This window comes from Lissotriton vulgaris, chromosome 9, assembly GCF_964263255.1.
Source record: "Lissotriton vulgaris chromosome 9, aLisVul1.2, whole genome shotgun sequence".
Classification (NCBI taxonomy): domain Eukaryota; kingdom Metazoa; phylum Chordata; class Amphibia; order Caudata; family Salamandridae; genus Lissotriton; species Lissotriton vulgaris.
In genome coordinates this window covers 762,124,797-762,149,363 of record NC_141697.1, presented here as the reverse complement: position 1 = coordinate 762,149,363, position 24,567 = coordinate 762,124,797, and the positions used below count along the sequence as shown (strand labels likewise).

At 48.1% G+C, this 24,567-nt stretch overlaps 1 protein-coding gene across 1 annotated transcript in view; it reads right to left on the bottom strand.

Moving 5' to 3' along the window:
• Positions 1-24,567, bottom strand: part of LOC147692216 (WD repeat-containing protein 62-like) — an 846,473-nt gene that overhangs the window by 110,837 nt on the left and 711,069 nt on the right. Inside the window, exon 29 of the mRNA XM_086938490.1 lies at positions 7,067-7,954. Within this exon, the coding sequence (XP_086794616.1) occupies positions 7,067-7,954 (888 nt within the window). The remainder of the gene's footprint in view (positions 1-7,066; positions 7,955-24,567) is intronic.

Genomic DNA, 24,567 nt, shown 5'->3' with positions numbered 1-24,567 from the left:
CTGCCCGTACTTGCTTCCATGAGATCCGCCCAGAACCCATCCTCCCATTCTCTCTTTGCTGCAATAGTTGTCTGGGTGTACTCTTTCCTAGCCAACCTAATTGCAGCCTGGGATTTGCTTTTGACAGCACCTATCAGGGCGTTTTTCTTCCCCCTGCATTTTTTAGTAAACCAACCCGGCGGTTTAGACAGCTTCTTACTCTTGCCAGGTCGGGAGGCCTTACTTGGGAGAATGAAAAGGTCACTCAATGCCTTAGTTGTATCACAAAAAAGCACAGTGACATCCCCAGACAAAAAAATCAGCGAGTCCAATTTAGACTGGGCTGTATCTAAGAGTGCCTCAATAGCTAGCACTTTCTCTTTGTCTATAATAAGCTTGCTCCACTTCAAACGTCTGCCGCAGTTGGAGGGATGTACTTCCTGGGGGATAGATGCTGTACGAGACATAGGCACCCCCTGGTTCCCGATCCACAGGGGAAAGAGGACAAGAGAGAGGAGGTTGTGATCACTCAACTGAAGGGAGGACCTCCATATCCTGCATGAAGCTCCAAAGCTTTACGTCAAGGAGAATGTAGTCTATTCTAGACATATGGTTAGCCCTGTTATAAGTATGGGCTCCAGAAGGATCTGGCGTCGTCCTTCCGTTAACAGCCCTAAGGCCAAATTCCATGTTTAAGGAATTAATTTGGACCACTACTCGAGACCACCTCCTGATGGGAGGTATCGTTAGGGCTGGTATCCCTCTCCTAATGTCTTCATCTGCGGTTCCCAAAGTGTCCTCCAACCCAAGGGGCTCTAACGCGCAGTTTAGGTCCCCCGCGACCAGGACATGAGATCTATTGGGACACTGCCCAAGCAAAGATTCCAACCCTGATACTGTGGGTGATTGCGAACCTCCCTTCGTGCCCCTGGCGTAAATATTAAAAATGTCCAAGATCAGCCCTCTCCGCGGTCCCTTAATTGATATACTGAGTAGATCGGGTGAATTTGATGCATGCTGAGCAACTTGGCAGCCAAGCGAAATAGCAACCCATATGAGGAGGCCTCCTGAGGGGCGGCCCTTCCCCGAAAGGGGGGACACTGCTGGTACAAAAAAGGAAGAAAAGCCTACCTTGTGACAAGGCTCCCTACTCCAAGTTTCTTGGAAGATGCAAATAGAGTAGCCTTCCACAAGGGTTTTCCAATCGGGTAGAGCCAGCTTCCTCGAGATACCCGCAACGTTCCAGCTGAGAATCCTTAGGTCTGGATCCGCCACAGCAAGCTCCCTGCGGGGTTCAGGGCTGGATACCCCCTCCCTCTCAGGGGATGTCCATGGTGCACTTTCTCCTTGTTGAGTCCCGACAACCAGGTTAAGATCCTGATCCAGGGGGCTGCATGCAACTGGTCAAAATGGTGGATTAGCATTACTTGGGCCTAAGACGTGAGGCTCTAACACAAATCCTGGGCTCGGGAGCAAGGGAGCCACCCCAGGGCCAATATCGTTTCAGTATCCTGGCATCCTCCCATAAGGCCCTGACCATGCAACTGGCTGATATGGCAAAGGGATGTAGTGATTCTCGGGAGAGGTAAAATTGTGCCTCCATCCCCACCCAAATTAGTACAGTATTGGTTTCCTACGGATCTTGGGTAGAAGTAAGACAAATCTACTACACCAATACCTGCACCACCAATCCCCAAATTCTGATTGCAAATTGTCTGGGCAACCCTAACATCCTTAAAATTTACCACCACACAGTCTCCCTCAAAATGCTTATGCCCGTAGCCTACCCACCCTACCCTTCTGACGCCTAGGATCAGGCCATCTAGTTCCCTAGGGAGAGGTCTATTTGTCCTTCTCCAGTGCATGGTTTTATTTTTTAGCGTTTGGTAGGATTCTTGATGGTCAGCCTTCAGGGATGGTACATTAGTAAGGATGGCAACATAAAGCTGACAATCTGGTGGTAGGTTAACGGGTGGTATTCTAGGGGCCTCTTTGAGAGGGAGCGCTTCAAGCTGGATAGCTGGTGGAGGATTGGAACTAATTCTTCTTGGTTGAGCTAGCTCGGGGCCTTTGCTAATGCCAGAGTTTCTTGGTTTGGCAGGGCCATTTCTACCCGGAACCTCGGAACGCACAAGCTTCTTAACAGGGACAGTACTAGCCTTTGGTATGTTTGGATGTTCTGTAACATTCGTTGCGGCCAACCCTGGGTTCCGAACACCCCCAGTAGAAGCCACAGCGTGTACAGCAGGAGCATTTACCACTACCACCCCATTAGCCGTTGCAGGTGCAATAGGTGGGCCCTGTGGGGATATAGAGGTCGCCCGGGCAACAGTTTCCCCCCCCCCCCCCCCCCCAAGTCCATCCTCCCTAATTCTAGAGTGTAACTTAATGAGAGATTTTATGGAAAAAAAGTTGTCCAGGGTCACTTGCTCAAACCTATCCAACCGCTCTGCCAGCCCTTTACCTCTCTCTAAGACCGGGATCAACAATGATTTCAAAATTTTCTCTAATTGGGCAATCGAGGGGGTTTCATGGGGTGGGAATTCGGCAGAGTCAGTCAGATCAACACATGGCTTCTCTGCTATAGCACCAGAGGGCTCTCCCCCCATGTCCCCTGGGGGCAACTTACACCCAACCCCGCGCCCTTATGAATCCCACCCACCCTGGTGCCAAGTCTCCTAAGTTTCTTATGGGGTTTGGGATGGCAACCTTTGCGCGGGCTAACGGTTCTTTTCCTTTTGATATGAACTGGTCTATTTGCTACCAGCGGTACCAACACTGGTGGAGGGAAGGAATCCCCATGACTAAAAGAACTGTTAGGAGGGAGCATAGGGACGGAGGTCTCACTGGACCGCGAATCCGAAGCATTATCTTCGGTAAGTGGGGCTATGGCTGCCATACTCTGCAGCCTATCCAAACTGACCCTTAAAGCAGCAACCCGTGGATGATTTAAAAGGGGAGAAGCATTCACCACGGGGTCGGTTGCGCGTGCTGGAGAGGGAACTAGCGCCAAAGAACCCAATGACGACCGCTTATTTGGAAGATGTTCTCGAGAAAGACGCCACTCTGTCATGGCGATTTCCTTCTCGATAACTGTGACAACTTGGGTGATAAACTGGTCCATTGCGCCAGTAACACAACCAGGGCCTCCCCCCGCCCCCTCTCAAACTCTTCCCTGAGCGAGTAGACATTAGCATAAACAACCAATAGAAAATATATACACTGGGCCCGGCGAAACGACTTCCCAGTTGAAAAACAATCAACAGTGAACAAGAGTTGGCTAACTGTCCGTGCTACCACAGCCGAAACATTTTCAGGGGGATGGCCCAGCCCAGCCCTAGACAGCCCCGGACGGCACCAGACGGTCCCGCCCTTGTCCCGGGCTTCTCCCAGGACGCTCCCGCGCAGCGGTTTACTGTGCCTACTATATAGGGTGGAAGACGGACAGGGGGCGGGGCAAGCAGAGGGGGCGGGGCAAGCAGGGAGAGCGGACCAGGTGCTGCAGGTTAGTCGGGCAGGGACTCCTGAGAGATGGAGTCCCTGCGGCACCGCTCGCAGCCCTGCTACAAATCCAACCCTCGCCTCAGCCGACCTCAGCGCCACAACCCCAGGTCCAGTGCAGGCTCCTGCTGTTCAAGGTCCGCGAAGCAGGACCCACGAAGCTGGTCCGGCGAGCTGCTAGCAGGTTCAGCAGAAGGGAGAAGAACAGCAAGCAATGTTCCAGTCGAACGGCTCCTCCCAGGGCAAGGTCAGTGTAAACAGTGTCCCACCGCGGTAACAGGCACAGGGGTTTTTGCCCCTTTGTGGTCAGGGGGCGGGGCAAGCAGGGAGAGCGAACCAGGTGCTGCATGTTAGTCGGGCAGGGACTCCTGGGAGATGGAGTCCCTGCGGCAACGCTCGCAGCCCTGCTGCAAATCCAACCCTCGCCTCAGCCGACCTCAGCGCCACAACCCCAGGTCCAGTGCAGGCTCCTGCTGTTCAAGGTCCGCGAAGCGGGACCTGCGGAGCGGGTCCGGCGAGCTGCAAGCAGGTTCAACAGTGTCCCACCGCGGTAACAGGCACAGGGGTTTTTGCTCCTTCGTGGTCAGGGGGCTGGGCAAGCAGGGAGAGCGGACCAGGTGCTGCAGGTTAGTCGGGCAGGGACTCATGGGAGATGGAGTCCCTGCAGCACCGCTCGTAGCCTGGCTGCAAATCCAACCCTCGCCTCAGCCAACCTCAGCGCCACAACCCCAGGTCCAGTGCAGGCTCCTGCGGTTCAAGGTCCGGCGAGCTGTAAGCAGGTTCAGCAGAAGGGAGAAGAACAGCAAGCAATGTTCCAGTCGAACGGCTCCTCCCAGGGCAAGGTCAGTGTAAACAGTGTCCTGCTTTCAGCTCTCCTTTGTGACCACGATTCCTTTTGGTTGGTCTCCGGTCCGCCGCGGGTTTTCGTGCTGTTTGAGTGGAGAAAAGGCAAGGTGTGCCTTCAAGGGAATTTGTTCTTTCCTGATTTTCAATTTGATAGATGGATAGGAAGAGTTGGCGTTTCGGTCTCTATGTATTTATCTGCGAGACCATCTTCAGGACTGTTAGATTTGATTTGTAATGCCCTCTATAATCGGCAAGATTTAATTCAAGTGAGGAAAGTCAAAACTGATGAGCGAATCTTGATTTAAAGGTGCATCGATAGCAGATACGGTCTGTCCACTGTGTGTCACACAAATGGCGGGTAATTCAAAACCGAGAATATATTGAGACTTTCAATCACGTAGCTAAACCGCTTTCCTTATAATTTGCGAGAGCGTAGCTGTCTTATTTAAATTCAGTAGAGAGTTGCCGTATGGGTGTTTAAAAGATTGAGACGATGTAGTCTTCTGTTAGTACCGGGAACTGCAAATCATGTGCAGCGCTGGAGCAAGATTCTGTTGGGATCTGCCACTACAGAACTTGCCTGACGTGTAGCAAAAACCACAATGTTCTTATTGCAGCACAGAGAATAGTTCCCCTATAAAAAGTTAAGTTGCAGATTACAGAGTATAGTTCCCGCATAAAAAGTTAAGTTGCAGATTAGTTGCAATCTTCTCTTCAGATCAGAGATTCAAAGCAGCAACATAGGAAGCGCTGAGAATAAAGGGATCCATAGTAAAGCTGTGGATGGGCTGACAATGCAGGAAACCTTTCTAATGCACAATGGGACCAAAGACATCAACAAGCCTGGAATCAGAGAATGATGGAGCCAAGTTTCATAAAAGTCCATGGAACTGGTGCAGTGCCTGTGAGAGGAGGACTCCTGTTTGCTGCGTCTCTTGTGTTACTTGTGGGAAAACTCCTATTTGAACTGCTCCTTCTTAATATGCCATGCCGTAGGCTGGAACAATCCTGATATTTGAGCACCTAAACGTATCTGTGGAATCTAAGATGTTGCTAGTACAGCTGCGCTCAGTCAAGCACCCAATATATCCCAAACCTAAAAAAATGAAGTCACATCAAACTGAGAAAGTGAAAGGGTTAAACACAGTGCAAGTTCAAGGGGCACAAACATTTATTGTATCACTTAAAGCACCGTTGATAGCACCATGATTCCTTAAATGTCTAAAATTAGCTTCAAGAATTAAATTAAACAGCCAGCATGGGTGGGTCCTATAAGAGAGTATCGCTTACAAAAGACTCAACTGAGGCAATGTAGGCCACTTAGTAGATATTATTGTTTCTCAGACAAAAGCTGATACCCACATTTAAACACAGGCGCAATTTCATTCTTAAGGAAAGTGGCAGTCTCAGCTGGTTTAGACTTGGGCCATGGTCTCTTGGCCACAGTCTCTGTAATTGACCTTCGAGATTTTGAGACAGAGGCACATTCCTTTATAGGACTAAAATGGCAGTGGGGATGGAAGACTGTACAGGCACTATACATGGAACAGTCCTGCTACTGACCCAAATCCCATATAAAGAAGGCAAGCTGAGTAGACAAGCTTGACAAAAGTGTTTGCAGATTAAAATTTGTTTTAAAAAGGGCTGTGCGAGATTATAATTAGGGTTGCAGGAAAATATGCCTGAGAAGTTTACCAGCCTACAGGGGTGAAAAACCTTTGACCCGGCCGTGGGTCACAGCTGCGTGATATCCCTGACAGCCCCATGCCTGATGGTCGGTCATCTCTGGTCCCGGGAAACAGACCCAGGGAGCTACTTACCTCTCCAAGAGCAAACAAACTTTGATCGATAAGACATGCTGCGACTTGATGGGCGTCTGTCAAGGCCATCTGGTCACAGGAATGCATGGTGCAGCCAGATGGTCAGGCTACCCTGGAAATTCCAATGAGGGCTTGTTTGACTCTTCGAGCCCAGTCAGGTTTACTCAAATGTCCCCCTCTTTCACACAATGTACAAGGACTACAAGAGAGGTAGGTAGCCTTCTTCCAGACTAGGGTGCCCCAGGTCAGTGCTCCAGATGGCCCTGGGGTGGAAGCCCCCAGTCCTGTGCTATGTTCTTTAGTCTGTTGTGTTTTAAAGCGCCTGGGACAGGGTACCACAGAACCAGGAAGCTCTGACGGAGCCCTGGACCTCTGTGAGGCCCCCCATTTTCCCTTGACTGAGGCACAGCTAGGTTTACAAGAACCAGGAGCCCTTAAAGTGTGAGTGGAATCTTTGTCTTTGGCTTTTGTTGCCCTCAGCCAAACGAACAAGAGTCTGTTTAAAATACCCATATCTGGAGTGGCGGAGACAGGGAGTCACACAAACGATCCCGAGACCTTACAGGAAATGTTAGCATTTAAAATCAGAAATGTCACACAATTATGAATTTAAACCATGAAAGGTTAATACTAATTTGACCGTATGGTTTGCTTTGCTTATGGAGTCATTAGTGCCATGCCAGACAGAATTAACTAGTAGTTATATTGGAAAAGCCACCCGTTCTAAACCAGCTTCACTCAATTTTATATGTGAATGTCAAACATATTTACATAGGGAGTCCATACATTTGGGGTATTCTGAACGTTTTACTGTATAAAGCTAACATGGATAGAAGTTATACCAGGAGTGCCGGACATACCCATGATTTGTTTGCTAAATGTTGAACACAAAAGAATTCGTGGAAAATGAAAGTACTCACCTGAATGTTCAGAAGAAATATTCTCTATCTCTTTGTTCTTTACAGAAGATTTACATATTATACAATGAGCAAGTGACAAATCAGCATTTGTGTCTTTTGTAGTTTCCGACAGAAGGTCCATCATATCACTTGAATGATGAATGGTGTCCTTAAGATATGATGCTGGTGATAGGGCCAATTTGGAAGCTTGTGATTCCTCAAACACAACTTCATGTTTTGCCAACTCTCTTTTTCTACAAAAGCAAACTGAGTTCTCCCTCTTGCTGTACTCTAGTCCCAATGTCATGTTTTGTTCATCTCTTTCCAAAGATTTAATTTCCATTGGTGTAACAAAAGAAAGCTGTGTCTTTTTAAGCTCTTTAATGTTAACACTTGGTGACATATTTGTCACTTGAGAAGCATCATGATAAGGCAAGGATGGTGGTGGCATTAGGACTTTATCGTGAACAGCTTTTGTAATGTTTAGAGTCAAATTTGCTCTTTCCTCGTGGTTTCCAGAAGGAGGAATAGTGGCCGTGGTCTTGTTCAGAGAATAATTTTCTCTGCATTTGTCATTTAAAGGTGTCCCCACCTGTGGATAGCTTTCCTTTCCAAATAAAGAGAGATCCATGGAGGACGCGGGCCTAATTATACCAGACCCCTGTAGCTTTGCATCCATACAAATATTCTTTGCATTGATGTTTTCACCCACTGACTGACTGCGCCATATTTTTGCATGTGAACTAGTAGTTGCCATCATGTAAGAACTCCCAGTACTTGCTCTGCCAGTAGGAATCACTTTAGGAATGCATGGAGTCTGAAGAGATGATCTTCTAGTTATCTTCTCAATTTCAGGCATTTTTGATGTCAATGGCAATTTTCTGCAAGTCCCAACGGTGGTGGATATTTCTGTTTGTAAATCAGAAAAAAAATGAATGTGCTTATCAAGCAGACCTCTTTAAACATTTCAATAATTAATGAAAAAAAGTTTACATATTCATCCTTGGATTATCACTAGCACTATAGATGGAACAAGCACTAGAAAAGGAAAACATTATTTACCAGTAACACTACGTTTACAGTGTAAAGTGCTGTAGAGTCACATATTGATATTTTAGCATGGAGCTTAGATGACTACACATTTTTTTTAATTGAAAAAGGAGTTTCTGCTTTGAGGTGACTCAGAGATCCTACCACAAAACCCATAATGCTCTAGGACACTGATTCCACCTCAGATGTTTTTTCCTACTAGAGGGTAGCTCTATATGTGGTGCAGTGAACAGAAACTAACATCTGTATACTGTAAGCAAATTTGCTATCACAAACGGAAAGTGTTTTTTGAATGTGTCAAAAATTGCTCAACTATGCTTACATTCAGGAAGGTAAGGGGACGTAAGTGAATCTAAAGCACTACAAGCTGCAAACTGAGTGTTACAGGAAAGTAACCTTTTCAGTTTGCAGCATGTGTAGCCACGGATCATATGCCCTGCACAGACTGAAATGCAGTGGCTTACGAGCACATGTGGATGTTTGAAACAGAGTTTTAAGAAGTTTGCCAGCTAGCGCTGATTGTCTAATATGAATGTCCACACAATAGTCTTTAGTGAACATGTGGATTTGTGGCAGCTTTACCTATATCTGCTAATGGCATGTTTCCTGGGAAAGCCAAGGTGACTCGCTTTTTTCACATTGACATGTGCCTGAGGTGTAGCACTAAGGCTTTGGAATAACATACTTCAATGCATTTATCATCTTGCCAATCTTGCCTAAAATATAGGACTACCAAGAGTTGGTGGTGCGAAATATGAACAATTTACTTACCTTCAGTAAGGCTCTTTCTGGTGTACACTCTTTCTGGTGGAAACTCTAACTGCAGACGCCTCACCTTTCGAATATTCCAAAGGCCCCTGACTCGATCAGTCAGTGGTGTAGTGTGGTTCCATGTTCTCATTGTTACACCCCAGAAGTTATGGTGTGGAATCACATATAAGCACCACCCCTACACACTGATGCCAATTTCTTCTCCGAGTCTTTCCCTGCTCCTGGACACAGAGTACAAACACAATTAGAGGTAGTGTGCAGATCTCTAATTTGGGACCCTTTCAGGCAGTAAAAAGACAATACCACAGAACGGGGAGATGGAAGGGCAGTAAGGAATCAGTGTTTAGATGAAGTCACCACCTAAAACAGCATTACAGTAGAAAAGTAACTTGTTCTTCTGATGGAAACTTCTAATAGAAGATTCTATGCCTTTAGAAGGGGCACCATAGCAATAAGGTGGAGGGTCAGTGAAGTAGGCGGATTTAAAACAAAGTCCTGCCAGGCTGAACAGGTGAAGTACCCTTACCATCAGACCTGGCTGTCACGGCTATAGTCCTCTGCAAACATGTGCACAGATGCTAACGTTATTTCCTTACAAGAACAGGCCTGCCTGCCAAACTAGTGGTAGCATCCTTGTCTGTGGTGGAATAAGCCATCAGTCCCTCTAGAGGCTGTCTTGTGGCCGGTACATAGCAGATCTTAATGCAGAGCAGGTGCGGGCGGTCCATTGGGTCTGAGGGGCCACGCCCCTCACGAACAGTGTCTGTCAGGCTGCACAAAGGTCAGCCTGACAGACACTGTTCACTTATAGTTCAAGCAGTAAGGAGCCATACATGCGCAAAATGTGCAGGCTCCTAGCTGCCTGAGCTGAACTTTGCTAGGCTGGGGAATTCACAGGTCCTGTGGGCTTGACGTCCTCAGTTTAGCAGAGATCCCTAAGGCCCCCCTCAGTGACAAGTGGTAGCAGAACTGATTGCCTCGCACCTGGGTGCTTCAGTTTTAAGTCCTGAAGCGCCCAGGGTCGAGTGTCAATCAGTGACACTACATCACAGAGTGGGGTGGAGTCAGCAGTCTCACTGACTCCATCCCACTCTATGATGACATTGGGACAGCTTCCTTCCTGTCAGCCAATGAGGTAGGCAGCAGTCCCAAGCCTCCAGGAAAATCAGAGGCAGAGCTGGCTGCAGTGTGTTTTTTTATATTAATATTTGGTGCGTGTATGTATGAATGTTTGGTAAAGAGTGTTGTGAGTGCATGTGTTTGTGTGCGTGTGAATGCCTGGCTTTGAGTGTTGTGTATGTGTGCGTATGTGTCCCGCCACCTCCCCTGCAAAACTTACAGGCCGCCACTGATGCAGAGAGCTATCTGCCTTGACAAAGTCCTTGTCTGCACTGTCTTTCCATTCTTTGCTTAGAGAACCCCACAAAAAGCTGATTGTCCACCCAATGGTCTTTGGTGCTGTCAATGAACACGTTACTTACTTTCGATAACGATGTATCTGTAGGAGACATACATTAGTTATAGGTTCCTTATCTTAGAATTACCCCCAGGCGTCAGACTGGATCCTGAGAATTTTTTTTGTAGCAGTACCCCTGTGCGTCGGTGGGTGGCGTGGGTCAAGTGCATGCGTCATTGCCAGGATGACATTGCAGTGTCTACTTAGACGCTGCCCCTGCACGCTAACGTCCGTTCTAACACGACTTTCCACACCAGAAGCGCAAAGCCATGCAAGACACTGACCACTGGTGCACAAAACTAGGGCCCTGTAAGGGAGTCCTTATCCCTAGAAATCAGTTTGCAGAACGGGGTGGAAGGGTGGGGCGGTAAGGAATCTATAACTAATGTATGTCTCTTACAGATACATCGTTACCGAAGTAACTTGCTCATCTGAAAGAGACCATCAGTTCTAGATTCCTTACCTTAGAATAGATACCCCAGCAAAACCAACCCTGGAAGTGGGTCTGCAAACTAAGTTCACACCAGAAAGTCCTGGAGAACAGAACGGCCGAAAAAAAAAGTCTCTCCAGACTTGGCTGACCAGGAAGTAATGCTTAGTAAGCGTGTGCAGGGATGTCCACGTGTCTGCCTGGCAGGTGTCAACCAGCGGAACTCCACATCCCAAAGCAGTAGTAGCTGCCGTAGCCCTGGTAGAGTGGGTGTGCAGTCCTACTGGAGGTTACTTTTAGCCAAAGAATAACAGATCATAATGCATAGGATGACCCATAGGGAGATGGTACGTTTGCGCACTGCCCGACCTTTCTTGGTGCCCACATCACCTGCAAAGAGTTGATCGTCCACCCGGAAGTCTTTAGTACGGTCAAGGTAGAAAGACTGTGCACGTTTTGGGTCCAGATGGTGGAGTCTGCCCTACTTTTTGGAAGGGTGTGGAGGCGGGAAGAAGGTGAGCAATATGATTGTCTGACCTATGTGGAAAGAAGTATCCACTTTGTACAGAAAAGAAGGCCTAGTACGAAGGACTACTATGTCCGGATAGACAGCAAGAAAGGGAGGTCTGGAAGAGAAGGCTTGAAGCTCCTCACCCTATGAGCAGATGTAATGGCAAGCAAGAGAGCAGTCTTCAAAGTAAGGAGACGAAGTGGACAATTATGTAGTGACTCAAAGGGAGCACACATAAGATAAGGGAGGACAAGATTTAAGTCACACTGGGGCATTTACGAAAAGGAAAGTAACGGCTGATCAGGAAGGCGAAGAACGGCCAAAATGGCCGAAAGATAGCCTTTAAGAGTGCCCAGAGGAGAACCCTGCTGGGCCAAAGAAAGAATGAAGAGAAGAACCTCTGAAAGAGGGGCAGAAAGGTGATCCACAGCCTTTGCTGTGCACCATGCCACAAATTTGTTCCATCTACAGGCATGTACCATTTTAGTGGAGGGACGCCTGTCTGCCAAGATGACATTACAGACTTTGGGAGGAAGATCAAAAGCTGTGAACTGTTGCCACTCAATTTCCACACTAGGAGGTGGAGACTGGACAGGTTGGGTGAAGGACCGCCCCCTGTAGCTGCGACAGAAGATCCTCCCGAAGAGGCAGTCTGATCAGAAGATCGATGGCCATACTCAAGAGCTCGGGGTACCGGACTCTTCATGGCCAGTCCGGAGCCACAAGAATGACTTGGGCCCGGTTGCGCTTGATCTTCTTCAGAACTCTGGGTAAAAGTGATACAGGCGGAAAGGCGTACAGGAGGCCGCAATTCCACTTGTGATGAAAGGCGTAGCCGAGCGAGTGCCGCCTTGGAAACTACAATGTGCAGAACTGCTGACATTGCACGTTCTCTTCGTTGGGGGAAGCTGCTAGGTGTTGAACCACCAGGGATATGCCCTGCTGTTCCAGCCATGTCCAAAGGCAAAGAGCTTCTTGACATGGTCCACGACCCCACCCCGCCCATTTTTTTGCAGTACCACATGGCGGTGGTGTTGTCAGTGAACACCTGCACTACTCTTCCTTTGACAGAGGGAAGGAATGCCTTCAGTGCAAGATGAATCGCCAGGAGGTTGATGTGGAGCCCGGACTCGGCCGGAGACTAGAGGCCTCTGATCTCCGTCTCCCCCATGTGGCCGCCGCATCCCAGAAGTGACGCATCCATCACTACTGTAAACTCTGGTTGGGGAAGTGAGAGGGATTTGCCGCTGACCCAATCCTGGTCCTTGAGCCACCACTGCAACTGACTTGCAGTCCCCACCGAGATCTGGACGACATCGGAATGATTCCTTTGATGCTGCGCCCACTGAAACGTCAGGTCCCACTGCAGAGCCCGCATATTCCATCTTGCATGATTCGCCAGCAGGATGCAGGAGCCCAGGAGGCCTGGCAGCTTCAGGGTCCTTCTGACCAAAATCCAGGATAGAGGCTGAAACATCGGCATCATAGCCCGAAAATCCCGGACTCGCTGCTCAGTAGTTTAGACCCGGAACTGCACTGTGTCCAGAACCGCTCCCATGAAAAGGAGCTTCTGAGAGGGAATCAGGTGCAACTTCTGCACGTTGACTGTGAACCCCAGCGAATGCAGGAGGTCCGTTGTAGTCTGGAGGTGGGAGACAACAGTCAGGGGCAAGCCCGCCTTTCACCGCTAGTCGTCGAGATAGGGGAAGACTGGAACCCCTGATCTGCACAGATGAGCTGCGACCACCTCCATCACTTTCATGAACACCAGAGGGGTGCTGGTAAGGCAAAAGGGGAGCACGGTAAACTGAAAATACTTGTGGCCTACTGTGAACCCTAGGTAACGCCGGTAGGCAGGCAAGACAGGGATGTTAAAGTAAGCGCCCTGCAAGTCCAACGCTACCATCCAATGCCCTGGGCCGAGGGAAGACAAGACCTGAGCCAAGGTTAACATCTTGAACTTCTCCTTCTGGAGGAAGTGGTTGACGTCACTGAGGTCAAAGATAGGACGCAGGCCTTTGTCCTTCCTTGGCACCAAGAAGTAGTGGGAGTAGCAACCGCGACCTACTTCTGGCACAGGGATGCGTTCGATGCCAAGAGAGCTGTAACTTCCTGGAGGAGAAGGGCCAAATGATCCTCCGACATATGATGGAGTGTTGGTGGCATGGAGGGAGGGGTAGTCTTGAAGGGGAGAGAGTAGCCCCTTCAGACCCTCTGCAAAACCCACCTGTCCGACGTGATGTTGTGCCAGTAGGGGAGGTGATGGTGGATCCTGCCGCCCACTGGCAACTGGTGGCCCTGAAAGGTCGCACTAGGAAGGCTTGGAGGCTGCTGCTGAAGGGGAATTGGTGAACTGGCCCGCCCGCTGGCCCTCAGACCCAAAACACTGTGTCCCACGTACCCGGGAACACAGAGGCTGGGTAGCTTGCGCTGCCCTGTGGCTCTGGGTGGAACGTGGTGGGACACCCCTTCCAAAGCCACAAATGGGGTCCAAGAGACATGCAGTGTTCACCGACCGCAGTATTAACCTGGCGGAAGAAAACATCTTCTTTTCAAAATGGTCCCGCTTCTTAGATTCCCTATCTGGGGGAGCAGTAGGGAATGCCCCATTTGAGAATGAGGCTTGGACCACCAAGCACTCAGGGGTAAGCTGTTGGGAGAGGAAAAGTAGGTGGTGGAGCCGGGCTTTCATCCTGTCCACAGGAGCCCCTGTGCTGGGCTAGGACCAAATGCCCAAAATGATGTAGTTGAGGGCTTTAATAAAAGGCAGCAGGGGCTGCGAAGAGGCTGCTGCTGGCTGAAGCACCTCAGTCAGGATATTAGTCCTGAGAGCCACTGTACGAAGCTTGAAGCCCAATGCATCAGCTGCCCTACGCAACAGCATAGTGTAGGAAGCTCCCTCCTCCGTAGTCATGGTAAAGGGAGAAAGCATACCAAGGTCTGGGGAGGGTTCCAGACCACTGGCATCACCCAACTCCTCTCTCCAGTCCGGTTCCTCGAGTTGACTGCTAGAGGGTCAATAGACCCCTCCCAGTCCTCCTCAACCTCCTCGAACTGCCACTCAGGGAGATAGGAAACGCCAGGGTAGAACAGTTGTACAAATGTACCGTTCGATGCCGGTTCGGCTCCGTGCCCAAGTCGAGGGGGAGGCCGGGGTTGACGCCGGCCAGGAACACAACTAGCATCATCAGAGGTATTGGTGCCGGAGGAGGCGTTGTGAGGTGGACTGGCATCGATCCGGATCCAGACCTGGATCGTTGGGGACCTTGTGCAACTTGCATCGAAGGCCTATAGCCCCCAACCGAGTCTGCAGGGCCCAAAGATGGAGTGGAGAGCTTCGTAAAATGCACAAAGCTGGGAAGGGGACGCTCCGGCTCCCAGGAAGGGAGGGAAGCTCTTAGCTGTCCCAGTAGGGTCCGTGGACAGAGCTGAAGGACGACTACCTTCAGCGTCGCGTTGGCCGACGGACAGGGCGAAGGCGAAGAGCGACTGTGCTTCTTCACCTTCTTCTTGTGCTTCGACTTGCCCGAAGACTTTGATGAGGAGTGATGGTGGTGACATCGCAACCGGTCCCGTGACCCCCCTCTCGACCAGGACCTCGAGCGGTGCAGAGCTGACTGCCGGTCCTTCAGAAGCTTTCGGGACTGCTCCCGCAATGACTTCCGGTTTATAGCCCGACAGTCGAAGCACGACTTCGGATCGTGGTCGAGCTCCAGGCACCAAAGGCACACGAGGTGCAGGTCACTGACTCACATCAACTTATGACAAGAGTTGCAAGGCTTGAAGCCGGTCCGACTATTGGACATCCCTATTTGCACCAGGAATCGAACAACTCAAAAAAGATGTCGACAAAAGATGAAAAATCACTCGTCAAAAAATTACTAAGGCTATCACTCTTTCCGGATCTGCGCTGGCTGGAGCGGAAAAAGAACTGACGTCACCGTGCTGGGGCGGCGTCTAAGTAGATACTGCAACATTATTTTGGTGATCACAACACAAACAACAAACGTGGAGTCGACCGACGCCCCCTACCAACACGTAGGGGTACTTACTGCTGAAGAAGAATTGGACGGATCCAGTCTGATGCCAGTGTGACGCCTGGGGTAATTCTATGGTAAGGAATCGATAACAAATAGTCTCTTTCAGATACTTGTACCAATAGCAGGCACATACAGTCTTTGTTGATGGGCACCTGGCTGCCAAGATGACATCACAGACTTCGGGAGGGAGATCGAAGACCAGCAACTGTTGCCATTCAATCTCTATGTATGATGCTGGAGCGTACGCAGGTTCGGATGGAAGACCCTGCCCTGTTGCTGCAACAGGAAAGCCTGCTGAAGGGACAGCTTGATTGGAAGACAGATGCCCATACCCAAAAGTTCTGAAAACCATACTATCCGTACCCAGTCAGGAGCCACTGCGGTTGGTCCTGATCCTCTTGAGAAATCTGTGCAGGAGTGGTATCAGTGCAAAAGCGTAAAGGAGTCTAGAGCTCCAATCTAATTGAAACGCATTTGAGAGCGAGAGCCGCTTTGGAAACTCCAACTCCAGCGTGCATGAGTACTGACAGTGCACTTTCTCTGCAGTGGAGAATAGATCTAGCCAGAGTTATCCTAATTTCTGAAAGAGACCTTGAGCCACCTCTGGGTGAAGGCGCCATTTGTGGTCTGCGATGCATCAATGGCTCAGCTTCTCTGCCCAGGTGCTGCATGACCAGGAAAACGGCATGGGGTTCCAGCCGTGTCCAGAGGCACAGAGCCTCCTGACACAGGGTGCATGACCCCACTACGCCCTATTTGTTACAGTCCACATGGCGGTAGAGTTGTCTGTGAACACATCAACCAGCCTTCCCTTGAGCCCAGGAGTGATGCATCTGTCACTACTGTGAAATCTGTAGGGCATGGAAGCGAGGTCTGCAACCGACCCAATGACGGTTCGTCAGCCACCACTGTAGATCTTTCACAGTTCTGTCGGATATCTGGACCAGGTCGGAAAGATTACCCTGATGCTGCTCGCCCACTTTGACTTCAGGTCCCACTGCAAAACCTGCATATGCAATAGAGTGTGCCTCACCTGCACGATGCACGGCACCATTAGACTCAGAAGTCTCAGAGTCATTCTCATTGAAATCCAGGATTGAGGTTGAAACATCAGGATAATAGCCCAAATGTCCAGGACTCTCTTGGGTAAGAGCTGTGTGGCCCAGAAGCTTCGCACGGTCTAGTCGTCACAAGGACGCTAGACCGGTACTTAAACTGGGCATGCTGACGCGCAGCAGGCACGCGCTGCGGGCTCGCCAGAGCATCGCCGGAGTCACGCCAGAGTCCAGCCCGTCTGCACCCGTCCGCGCACGGACGGGCCACAGGGCCAGGACTCTTGACCATCGGCTAGTTTACTCGTCGGAGGAGCTGCTCCAACTTGATAACAGTGAGCAACCTTTAGACCCTGTAGTGGTAGCAAAGCTGAAGAAGTATGCTATCAAACGTTCCGACATCGGTAAGCCTGGTACCAAGTCTTCTTTGTTAAAGCTAGCCTGCCTTAACACTAGGTCGCTCCATAAACACTATGAATTATGATGCAATATGGCAAAACCGTGCAGGAGAAGCACGGGGCGGGGGGAGTAGCGATTCTATTCAAAAAGAATCTGATAGTAGAAAAACTAGTGTCAGAGTTAGTGGACCTATCAGATTTACTAGGGGTAAAGATTACCTTGAACAAACCCTGTTTGGTAGTCTTGTCGGTCTATCGACCACCTAACTCTACCCCACTATTACATGATCTATTTGCTCCCATTATATCTGACCTCTGTACGAGATATAAAAATATCGTGGTAACTGGAGATTTTAATCTACATTGTGATAACCCCCACAGGGACTTGGCCACACGCCAATTGGATATTACAATGTCTTCTCTGAGATTTAAACAACTTGTGGAAGTACCCACACACATCAAGGGTCATACCCAAGCTCTTGTGTGGACCTCTGATCCAAATGTGATTCTTAGAGATGTTTTACCATGTATATGGACCGACCATTACCTACTGAATTGTGAAGTCCATATCGATGGCCTTCTGAGCCATCTATCGCGTGGAGCCAGAAAAATCCGTAAATGGAATGAGGTTGATTTAAAAACCCTGACGGAGATATTTCCGGAAGTGGCCCGGCCTTTTGGTGTCGGAAGCAACTTGGATCTGGAATACTCGGACCTAACGGAGAGCTTGTGTCAAGCTATCGATCAGATAGCCCCTGAACGGATGCAGTCCATTAAAGGACATGGTAAAGGAGCGCCATGGTTCACTTCGCTCCTGAGGGAACGCAAGCGGAAACTCCGGGCTTTGGAGAGATCCTGGAGGAAAGCCAAACATGTCATAGCTAGGGATCAGTACAAAGCCTCTCTTCATACATATAAAAAACTCATATTGCAAACAAAAGAGGAGCACTATGAGCAGCGCTTAAAGAAGGCTGGGAATATCCAGAAAGAGACTTTTAACATATTATCCGAGTTGAGTAAAAAAAACGGAAAACTCAGAAACCACTATAAGTTGTAATACTTTTCAGAGATTTTTCTTAGAAAAAGTGGAGAATATCCTCTTGGAAATAAAATGCACCAAGGTGAATAAGCCTGTAACACACCTTGATCCCCATAAAGTTACTGACTGCACCATTGAGGAGTTTCCAGAAATAGACGTGTTGAGTTTGGAGCAATTGATGGGCAGGACTAAATCTGGCTCCCCAGCTGACCCGTGCCCTCCTAGTATATTTCGTGTGGCACGCCCCATCCTGGAAGAACGTATTATTTCTCTCCTCAACAGATCATTAGCAATGGGGTATCTACCTGCAGAATTTAAGGAAGCAAGAGTCAAGCCCCTGTTGAAGAAGTCCGGCGCGGATCCCATGGTCTTGAAGAATTATAGACCAATCTCCGAGCTGCCCTTTCTCTCCAAGATTTTGGAGCAGCATGTCCTGAAATCCTTATCTCTCCATGTGGAGTCTCACCGCTAACTCCACGAGCGACAGGCAGGGTTTCGAGCACATCACAGCACCGAGTTGGTGATGTTGTCGGTGCTGGATGATTTAAGAGGCATGGCTGACATTAAGAAACCGAGCGCCCTGATTCTTTTAGATCTGTCAGCGGCGTTCGATGCTGTCAGCCATGCCCTGCTCTTGGAGAGATTACGTGATTTTGGGATTAAGAGCGTGGCTTTCAACTGTCTGAAATCATTTCTCTTAGGAAGGACACAGAGGATACAGCTGGGGGATCTGATTTCAGATGTGGGGACTTTAGAGTGTGGGGTGCCTCAGGGCTCCGCACTGTCCCCGCTACTGTTTAATCTATATCTTCAACCCCTGATTGCATCTCTGGTTAATATGGGCTGTAGAGTTTTCAACTACGCGGACGATACTCAGCTTGTGCTGAGTATCGATAACACCAAGGCCGCGCAGCTCCAAGTGCAGAACATCCTGAGGTATACGGTCGGGTGGATGACTGAAAACCTACTAAAGATCAACCCGGATAAAACCGAGGTATTGGTAATTCCATCTACCACCTCACCTTGGAGCGATCTCTACTGGTCACAAGAGTTAGGCTTAACTCCAAAACCGAGTGCAAATGTAAAGAGCCTGGGGATTAAACTGGATAGTGATCTATCAATGTGTAGCCAAATCTCCTCTGTCATTGGAAGCTGCACGAACATCATTAGGCAGCTACGTAAGCTAGCCCCTGTCCTTTCTCATTCTATGCTGCGTACAGTTGTAGCGGCGACCATAATATCCAGAATGGATTATGGGAATTCCCTTTATCTGGGCCTTCCCAAATCTTTAACCAATAGGTTGCAGGTTGTGATGAATGACGCGGCGCGTCTTATTTTTAGACTCCCCAGAAGGACTAAGGCCTCTCCCTTGTTACAGAGCCTACATTGGCTCCCTATAAAAGAGAGGGTAGAGTTTAAGAGCCTTTGCACGGCCCATAAGGCAATTTATAGCCATGCACCCGACTACATCAAAGATCGTTTGAGAGTGTACAGCCCAAAAAGAACACTCAGATCTTCTGGCTCTCAGTTGCTGATCTGCCCTCGGTACAAATTGGTGACCAAGGGAGGGAGAGCTTTGTCTGTGTTGGTCCCCAATTTGTGGAATAAGCTACCTGAGGGGCTACGCAGTGAGGTGAACCTCCTGCGATTCAGGAAATCCTTAAAGACATTGCTATTTGGAAGGGTGTGGGTATAGTGTAAGCTGGTTGGTGCATTTTTTCTCTATGTTGTATGTAGTTATTGTATGAACTCCATCGATTTCCACGCGCCTAGAGACCTGCAGGTGATTGGCGCGATATAAATCCAATATAACAATAACAGTAACAATAACAAGGATAGATGCATAACTGCACTGTGTCCAGAATGGTTCAGATGAAAGGGAGTATGGTGCGACTTGGGCATGTTTATAGTGAACCCCAGAGAGTGCAGACCATTTTCCATAGTATGGGGGTGGGCGACGATTGCCTGGGGTGCCTTCCTTCAACAGCTACCCATCGAGGTTGGGGAAGACTGGAAACCCTGACCACAGTAGATGTGTTACAGCCACCGTCATCACTTTCATGAACACACAAATGGTACCGGTGAGGCAAAGGGGAACAGAGCGAACTGAAAATACTTCTGGCCCTCCATGAACCTGCATGTAACACGGATGGGCTTGCACAACAGGGATATGAAAATAGGTGTCCTGCAGGTGAAACACTACCATCCAGACTCCAGGGTCTAAGGCAGACAAAAACTGAGCAAGTGTTAGTATCTTGAATACTTTCTCCTTCCTAAGAAAGGAATTGATATTTTGTTTATCTAAGACAGGGCGGAGACCTCCGTCCTCCTTTGGCACCAGAAAGAAGCAGAAATAGCAACCACAACCCCCTTCGGATGCCGGCACCCTCTTGATGTCTCCCTTGGTCAAAAGAGCCTGAACTTCCAAGCCTAACAGGGAGAGGTGGTCCTACGTCGGCTGATCTGAGGACATTGGCTGGGGTGGCAGGAGTTCCAGAAGTGGAAGTGCTTAACGCCGCCAGACAATTTGGAGCACCCACTTGTCTGAAGTTATGGCTTGCCATTGGGGCAGGTGGTGGAGGGGAGCTAAGGGGTGGAGAGGGGAGTGGCATACTGCGCAGAACTCTGGCCCTGGTTCCCATGGGGATTTTCTCATTCCCATGCTTTTCGAAGAAGGACTAATACAAAATGGTGTGTTTCCAGATAGACAAGTAAAACATCATAAGTTGACATTTGCTTCCAGCTAACACCTTACACTTATCTATAATTTTAGCTCATAAAGATGTGTTCTTCATATGGGTTCCCATAATGTTATAATATTTACAAAAAGACATACAACTAAGGGTCTAAGAGAATTTAAACTTGTTAATTCTAAACATTTTGGTGAGAATCTGGACACAAGAAATTAACGTGAGAATCAGTTATGTCAAATTAAGCTCCTCCGCCTAAAAGAGAAATAAAAAAGATACAACTTGTTACTCTTCATAATAGGACTGGGCATCTTTTACCTAAATATTTGTATATGTATTTGCTTTGAGCACCATCGACAAGCTTGCTGGTACTAGACAAAGCAAACACAAAGAGATGAAGGACAGAGTGCTGAAACTTTTCAGACACTCAACCACAGTCACAGATCTGGGTTGAAACCATCATCGTTCTTTAGTTCACTTCGCCACCCCAGTTTAGAGCCAGCTATATGCAATTCAGTCTTGATCTTGTGCCTCGTGGGAACAGTCCAGCCCGAACTGCCAAGCTAGGTCTTCCCTGGCCCGGAAAAAGCATCCTGGGACAGGTTTCGGAGTAACACCTCATCAGCTACGCTAGCTTGAATTCAGTGGCAAAGTGAGCAAAACGATGCATTTAGGGCCAGATCTCTGTACTGGGGTGAATGTATGAAATTGTTTTGCATTCTGACCATTAATTGTTCTTTTTGTATTTGTCACCCCAAGTGGGACGGCTATGCTCAGACGTGGGTCCCATGCTCTCCATGCCACTGGAGTCAAGCTATCCTGGCTGATGATGGGTGAAAACCCGAAACCGTTCCTAAGATGCTTGGTCCCAGTTCGGGGAGAACCTGGCCTGGCAGTTCGCGTTGGACTGTTCCCATTGGGAGCAGGGTCAATACCGATTGGTATATGGCTATGTTCAAATTGGAACGGCACGGTGTGCAAAAAACGATGGATTTAAGCCCAGATCTCTGTACTTGGGTGAATGTATGACATTGTTCTGCATTCTGCCCATCAATTGTTCTTTTTGCATTTATCACCCCTTGGGTCCGGTGCTCTCCATGCCACTGGAGCAAAGCTATCCTGGCTGATGAAGGGTGAAACCCCAAAACCGGTCCTAGGATGCTTGTTTCCAGTCCAGGGAAGACCTAGCCTGACAGTTCGGGCTGGACTGTTCCCATTGGGTGCAGGGTCAAGACTGCCTGCCATTGGCTGGGTTCCAACTGGAATGGCTTGGGGAGCAACACAACAGTGGATTTAGGCCCAGATCTTTGAACTGGGGTGAATATATGACAATGTTTTGCATTCTGTCCATCAATTGTTCTTTTTGTATCCTGATAGGAGACAATTAATTCTGATGGCCCATTCACAGAACCTCTAATTTTGCCTTACAGTGATTCCGTCAGCCTGTCACAACTTGTAGGAAGTCTAAAAGCGGTTACTCCTCCCTCCCTTTGATGCTCCATGCAGCCAAATGATAGAACCCTATTACATTACTCAGCTAGAGGGACAGTGAAGCTCTAATGACAATCTGCTTCCAAGACAAGGTTGTTTTAATGTTGGGCCACAGGGGCTGGATCCGTGCCAGTATTTCAGGACATCCTTATGGGATATAATTTCATATAATGAAAATAAAATGGTAAATTAGTGATTGGTTTTTATGAAAATAAGTCTTGGATCAGTTCTTCATGAACCTCCTTTGTCATCAAGTTCCTCAGTTTGTTGGAAAGGCAGAGTTTGGTAATCAATCAAGTGAAGTAACCCTGCCCTCTGATTACCACACTACCATCATTTGGTCTGCTGTAGTAATACTCAATGCAAGGGACTGCATTTTCTTCAATCCAGGGAGGCTACAGAGAACTATTGCCACCAATTTTGCATGGATTATTGCAGTATTCCATAATCACATGTACCCAAGCCACAGAGAAAGCCAATCTACCTCCTAAGCAAGCCATTCTCCTATGTACTGAGAATATACATATCCTTTCCAGTTGTGACCAAAAATAAAAGACTCCCATCAGCACAATACAACTTGTTACTTTTCAAATGTTGGATTCTAAGCTCATTTTCACAAATCAGCTACTTCGAGCATTACCATTACTCTTCACATACTTGATCTGAGCGCATGATACCACTGTGCTCCAATTCTACTTTCGGCAGATGCCACTGATTATACTGTTTTGATATATATTGGGGGGATTGATTCAGTTAAGGACCTCAGAGGCTGGAATCTGTAACTCTATTTCAAAACTGATTATACTGTGGCTGTCAGTATTAGATCACCTCAGATTGATGCGTTGGTTTCCTCAGCTCTATGCTGACTTTAAGTGCAGAAGGAGTGCAATATGACAAATTTGCTGGCCACCATTACCCACAAGGGTATCCAGAAGAGTGCTGTTGCTGCCTTACAAGTTCAACCTCTTCTGTTTGGAGCAAGAATCTCAAGGGACCAAGCAATGGTGTGGATGTTATACTGCATTAGAGTTAAACCTCCTGCTTATGACTTATTTATTACACCAGATTCACTGATCCAGGACCACCATGAGGTGTTGCATTGCACAAGCCAAACTTAGAGTTTAAGACAACAGAGCCTTTTTTACAACTTGTTAACAAATCATTTTATTTCCTAGAGCTGTGCCAAAGTTCACCTCGGGGAGAAAGGGGTATACATCAGAGCTAACCTTTATCTCCATTTTGCTTTGCACCCCTCAATGCAAAAAAAAACCAACAACAAAAAACATTCACTTTGACATAATTAATTTCGAGGATGAAAGTGGTCTATTTCGAATTATGATATTTTCAGATAACATAGATAGTACTCCGCCTGATCCTTCACATATGCTTCTTGCATGTATATTGATGACTAATTATTTTAGGACATATTTAAGATATAGGCTAAATACCTCAAAAACACACAAACCTAAATAAACTGTTTAATTTGAATTAATTCTACTGTCTGTTCACCAACTATCGATCTTGGTATTAAGTTACACCAAACCCTAATCGCATTGTGGATATCAATTACAAAATCTTGTTGAAAGAAATCGGGGCAATCTGCCAATAAGAATTATCGACTGGGTGAACCTTATCAACATGAGCATACACTCAAAATCTCTTCAGGTGTTTTAGCACTATTTTCATCAACATTCCATTGTCCTTTTTAGGTCTCGCCTACACAGCGCCCATGCGCTACATAGGAGACCTTTAGCCGTCGTACAGCTCTTTTTCGAAGCACATACTCGTGCTTGTGGCGGCTTACAGCTTGCCGGAATGCGCAGAGGCGCGCCACAAGCAGGAGTATGTGCTTTGAAAAAGAGCAGACTTGCTCTCTCCAGCGCGCGCGAACCACTCGCGGTTGCACCCCTCTGCCTCTCTCTCTTGTTGCAGCGCGAGGCGCCGCGTTTATTTCATTTGGCTTTTACACTCTAATTTTGCCCACTCCAGTGGCGAACACCTGGCTCGAAATTTGGACAGGCCGCCAAGGCAGTCTAACTTCGTTGCCTTTCTTTTTCTGCTCTCACACTGTTCTCTTTTCTGTCCGCATTTGTCTTTTCTTCTTCCTTTCATCTCTCTTCCACCTTGATTTTCGCTTTTTGTTTCACTCTCTGTCCCTTCTCTTCGTCTCTGACCCTTTTGTCCTTGCCTTTTTCTGGTTTCTCCCTCTGACAGATTTATCGATATTTTAACCGCTTATTTCTCTGTCTTTCCTTTTGTAACCCTTCCCTCTCAATCCACTTCTTTTCATTTTCTCTTGTGCTCTGCCCTTCGTTCACATTTCTCTCTTCTCCTCTTTCTCTCACCCTCCCTCTCTTCGCTTCTCTACACCTCCTTCACTCATCCCCCTATTTTTATACGTTCTCACCTCTCTCGCGCACCTATTCCTACACTCTTTCTTTTCTATCCCTCTCTTCCTCTCTCTAGTCGGAATGCCCCCCCAACACTGCTCTCTCTGTCTTTTCCCTTACTTCCGTAATGTCTTATTTTCATGGATAATGGGGTTTCAATGGCAGCTGCAGCAATACAGTTTCTCTTCATATCATATGGCCTGA